Source organism: Oratosquilla oratoria, chromosome 10 (assembly GCF_046742065.1).
Source record: "Oratosquilla oratoria isolate Oo_2021 chromosome 10, ASM4674206v1, whole genome shotgun sequence".
NCBI classification, from domain to species: Eukaryota; Metazoa; Arthropoda; class Malacostraca; order Stomatopoda; family Squillidae; genus Oratosquilla; species Oratosquilla oratoria.
In genome coordinates, this window is record NC_134786.1 from 31,225,791 (window position 1) to 31,230,790 (window position 5,000).

Consider the following 5,000-nt stretch of genomic DNA (forward strand, 5'->3'; position numbering starts at 1 on the left):
TTACAGACCCAGAGGTTGGAGCTTCAAGGAGTGATGACTCCACATGGAAGGATGGTAACCGGATTAGCAGAAGCCTGGTAGAAGCCAACAAGTATTCGGATAGGCAAGTTCTGAAATTGCTCGTGTGACATAGTGAATAGTTATATGGTTGAATTTTAATTAATTCTTTAACTATGCAAAGTATCCCAAGTTTGTTAAGTATCGATTTGTGTAAATTAAGATTAAATTTTGATTAATGATTGAAGGGCATTTACAGAATGCTTCGTGATTTTATTCGAACTAGGTATAGTTCTCCTAAGTTTATTAAGTATCGATTTGCGCAAATTAGGATTGAATAATGATTAATGATTGAAGGCCATTAAGAGAATGTTTAGTGATTGTATTTGAATTAAGTATAAAGATCCCAGATTTATTCAGCATTGATTTGCGTACATTATTATTAAATATCGATTAATAATGAGTGCATTAAGAGAATGCTTTGTGTATTAAGTATTGATTTATGCAGGTTAGTATCGAATATCGATTAATAATGATTGTATTAAGAGAATGTTTTGTGGTTGTATTTGGACTATGTATAAAGATCCCAGTTTATTAAGTACTGATTTGTGCAAATCAGTGTTGAGCATCTAAATTGTCACATTTAATTCTGTAACTCTTTATTGAATGATGTGTTTGGTACCAAAGGTTGTACTCTTAAGATTGTGTGTGAGTCAATTAAGTAATAAGTATAAAGATAAATTAATGGATTCTGTGCACATGGTTACCAAAGGTAGTGCTTTGACTGAATGAGTGGACTTGAAATTCGAATTTAAATAGAGCATAGTTGTCTAGTTCCTATTCATCTATCAAATAGTGTGAGCAAGTGAATATTCTAAGTTAAACAAGATTGAGAGAGCCACAGTGTCTCAGCTAAAGAAATACTTGAAACTTAAGGGTCAATTGTGTTCTGACAATAAGGCAGAACTTATGAGTAGGATACAAGAGTTTGTCGAAGCCGAGAAATTAGAATTAGAAGAAGTAGTTAGAGAAATATTAGTCTCTGATAAAAGAGAAGTGGAAGAGGCAATAGATAGTATATCTCAGTCGGGAGAAAGTGATCTAAGTAGTCAAATAGGTAAAGCGATGGCTAAGAGGGCGAGCTTAGACATCAAATTACAGAAGCTGAAAATAAAGCAAGAGCTGTAAAAGGAACTGCAAAGATTAAAACAAGAACAAGATAGGCTTGACTTAGAAACGGAATTAGAATCAGCTGAGGCAGAATTAAAGGTTCTAAGTAAATTTGAAAATAATGTAAATGTTAACTTAAAAAATGATTCTCGTGACTGCAGATTGCAGATTGTAATAATGATGACCAACAGACAGATTACGACTTTAATGACTAAAACCACAATGCCTGTTCATGTAATTATTAGATTTAGTGGACAATACGACAAGTACTTTGAATTTGTCAGAGATTTCGATATGTTAATTGATAGCAAACATGTGTCAGATAATGAAAAGTTACAGTACCTAAACAATATACAGAAGGTAAACCAAACAAAATAGTGAAAACATGTTTACATTTAGATCCAAGAGAGGATTACCAAAAAGCGAGAAATGAATTAAGAAAAAGATATGGAAATAAGGAACGAATCGCTTCAATGCACATAGATAAAGTTCTTGCTTGGTCTGAAATGAAGGAAGAAAATGTTGAGATGTTGGATGACTTTATTATCGAATTAGATTCATGTATAAGTGCCATGTTAGGTATACAATGTGGACTTTCAGAATTACAGAGAGTAGAAGCAAACACATGCAATTCTAATAGAAGGATGAATTACAAGAGAAGTACTAACTCGAACGATAGAAGTATTCATGTCAATGTGACACAGAAAGCGAGACTTTCTTATTGGATATGTCAAGAAGGACATATTATTGATGTATGTCCCCAATTAAGATGGCTAACTTATGAAGAGAAATTAGACAAGGCTCAGTTTCAAGTGTTTAAGGAAGTGTTTAAGGAAGGGACATAAAGCGTCACAGTGTAGAGTAGTTCGAAATTGTAAACAATGTGGTGGTTCACATCTTACAATTATGCATAATTTGAGAGATAATTCTAGAACACAGAGAACCAGACTTTCTTATTGGTTATGTCAGGAAGGACATATTATTGATGTGTGTCCTGAATTAAGATTGTTAACTTATGGGGAGATATTAGGCAAGGCTTACAGTTTAAAACTTTGTTTCAATTATTTAAGGAAGGGACATAAAGCGTCACTGTATAGAGTGATTCAAATTTGTGAACAATGCGGTGCTTCACATCTTACAATTATGCATAGGACGAGTAAGAATTCCAGGGAAGAAGAAAGTAAAGAAGTAACGGCAAATCCAGTGGTCACTAATAAAGTTAATGAGACAGTTCAAGTATTATCCAGTCAATTTAAAGATTCAGTGGGAGACACTACTGCCATCCCTGTTCAAGTAGAATTGAATGGTAAGGTTGTTAATACTACATGTTATCTTGACAGTGGTAGTTCTGTTACATTCCGTACTAAGAATTTATTGCAGAAGCTTGGAATGAAAGACATAAACTATCAGTCAGCTACTTTACAAGTTTGTACAATAGTAGGAACAAAGGGAATATCTTGCCTTAATGTTGTAGGGATGTCGGTAGCTAATGTTGAAGGAAATAACCAAATTAGATTACCACCTGTATTTGCAGTGAAGAAACTTCCTCTTAATCAAAGTCATAGTATTAGAAAGAAAGACATAGAGAAGTAGAAACATCTCACGAAATTAGAATTTTATCACAGCCAATGAGAGATAGAGATTATGATAGGAAGTAATGTATCAGAAACGTCTGAACATTGGGAGTTAGTGCATGCAGAGAAGGTAGGAAATCCGTATGCTGTGAGAACACATTTAGGATGGATACTGTGTGGAATAATAATAGACAATGCTCAAGAAGTTGCTGTGAATAACATAAGAGTCGATGGTAATTATTTAGAGAGGAAATTGATCGAGTCATATAATAGAGAGTTTGTTGATTCATCATTGAATTCGGTAGAATCTAGCATAGAAGATAGAAGATGGTTACAATTTGTCGAGTCTGGGTGTAGGCAAATGATTAATGGAAAGTACGAGATTCCTTTACCAATGAGAGAGAAACCGATGGTAGTTCCTGATAGTTAACCTATGCCGTTTGAAAGGCTTCAGCGGTTAAAATGTAAATTCAAGGATGATGAGTATTATAAGCAGTATAAGCAGTTTATGATTAATCTACTAGATACAGGGTACGCCGAAGAAGTTCCTAAGTGTGATATGAAGAATCAACAAGCATGGTACATCCCACATTTTGGAGTACGTCATCCTACCAAAAGGGATAAAGTACGAGTGGTATTTGACTGTGCAGCCCGTGTGAATGACTTGTCTTTAAATGATCTGTTGCGACAAGGACCTGTTAGGTGTCCTTTTGAGATTTATACTAGGACTACTGTATATGCATGCGCTGCTGATATAGAGACTATGTATTATCAAGTCAATGTGCCTGAAAGTGATAGAGAATATTTGCGTTTATTGTGGTGGAAAGATGGACAAATAGGAGGTGATATACTTCAATTACGAATGACTTCTCATCCATTTGGCGCTAGTTGCTCACCTAGTATTGCAAATTATGCTCTAAAACGAGTTGTACAAGATTACGGCAGTTAGTTTAACACATCAGTAAGCGAGATAGTTCTCAATAACTTCTATGTAGATGGTCTTTTGGTGTCATCCGATGACATTGATGACTTGATTGACAATAGTGTTAATGTGATAGATCTTTGTAGTAAAGGTGGATTCAATTTGACAAAGTTCAATAGTAATTCCATTAAAGCTCTGAATTGTTTACCAAAGGAGAAATGTAGTGATAGTGTAGAAAAGTTCATTAAAAATAAAGACGTAGAAAGAAAGACATTGGGACTATATTGGTCTCTTGGTAAAGACAAAATAAGTATATCACTCAACTTTGATGAGGTATCTAGGACTAAGAGAGAACTATTAGCTGTAATTGGTAAAGTCTACGACCCATTGGGTATCTTAGCACCAGTTGTTTTTGAAGGAAGAATATTGTTACAAAATTTATTTAGAAACGGTATTGGATGGGATTGTACTTTGAGTGACAGGAATAAAGGGTACATAAATGCATGGATGTCAAGGTTGAATAGGTTCAAACTGTTTAGTATTGATCGCTGTACAAAGAAAGGTATAACATCAAAAGTAGAGTCAATTCAGTGTGACATATCTTGTGACTCCAGTGAATTAGCTTATGGTTCAGTGGCATATCTAGGATACAAACATCTTGATGGTAAGATCCAGTATAGCTTCATTTTGGGAAAGGCCAAAGTAGCGCCTCTGAAATGAATTACCATTCCAAGACTTGAATTGGTTGCAGCCACGCTTGCCATTAAATGGAAGCGTGTGATAGTGAGATAATTACCTATACAGATAAGTCAAATCTATATTTGAACATATTTAAATACAGTGTTAAGATACTTGAATAATGATCATATAAGATTTAAAACTTTTGTAGGTAATCGAGTTTCTCAGATTAGAGAGAATTCTGAGGATGTTTGTTGGATGTATGTGACAAGCAAGGATAATCCTGCAGATGATGCTACTAGAGGCAGACAAAAAAGTAGATGGTTTGAAGGACCTGCTTTCTTGTCCCAAAATGAAGAAGTCTGGCCAGTCCAACCACAGATGAGCAAGGAAGATTTTTCTAATCTTGAAACCAAGAAGGTCTTTAGAGTTGAAGTAGAACCGAAGCAGACTGACACAGTTGATCCTCTAATGTTACGACTAGTGTGTCATTATTCGTTATGGTTTAAATTGATTAGAGCACGTACCTATCTTATATTATTTGTCAGATATTTGCAAAAACCAAAGGTGTCAATTGCTGAACTTAATGTTCAATTAATGGAAGTTGCGGAAGAAAGAGTAATCAAATTTGTACAGAACTGCTGTTTTGCAAAGGAGCT

General features: G+C 34.7%; 1 protein-coding gene across 1 annotated transcript in view; it reads left to right on the forward strand.

Moving 5' to 3' along the window:
- Nucleotides 1–3,174: 3,174 nt before the first annotated feature.
- Nucleotides 3,175–5,000, forward strand: part of LOC143028840 (uncharacterized) — an 18,584-nt gene continuing 16,758 nt past the window's right edge. Inside the window, exons 1-3 of the mRNA XM_076191202.1 lie at nt 3,175–3,583; nt 3,737–4,327; nt 4,553–4,824. Coding sequence (XP_076047317.1) covers nt 3,175–3,583; nt 3,737–4,327; nt 4,553–4,824 — 1,272 coding nt within the window. The remainder of the gene's footprint in view (nt 3,584–3,736; nt 4,328–4,552; nt 4,825–5,000) is intronic.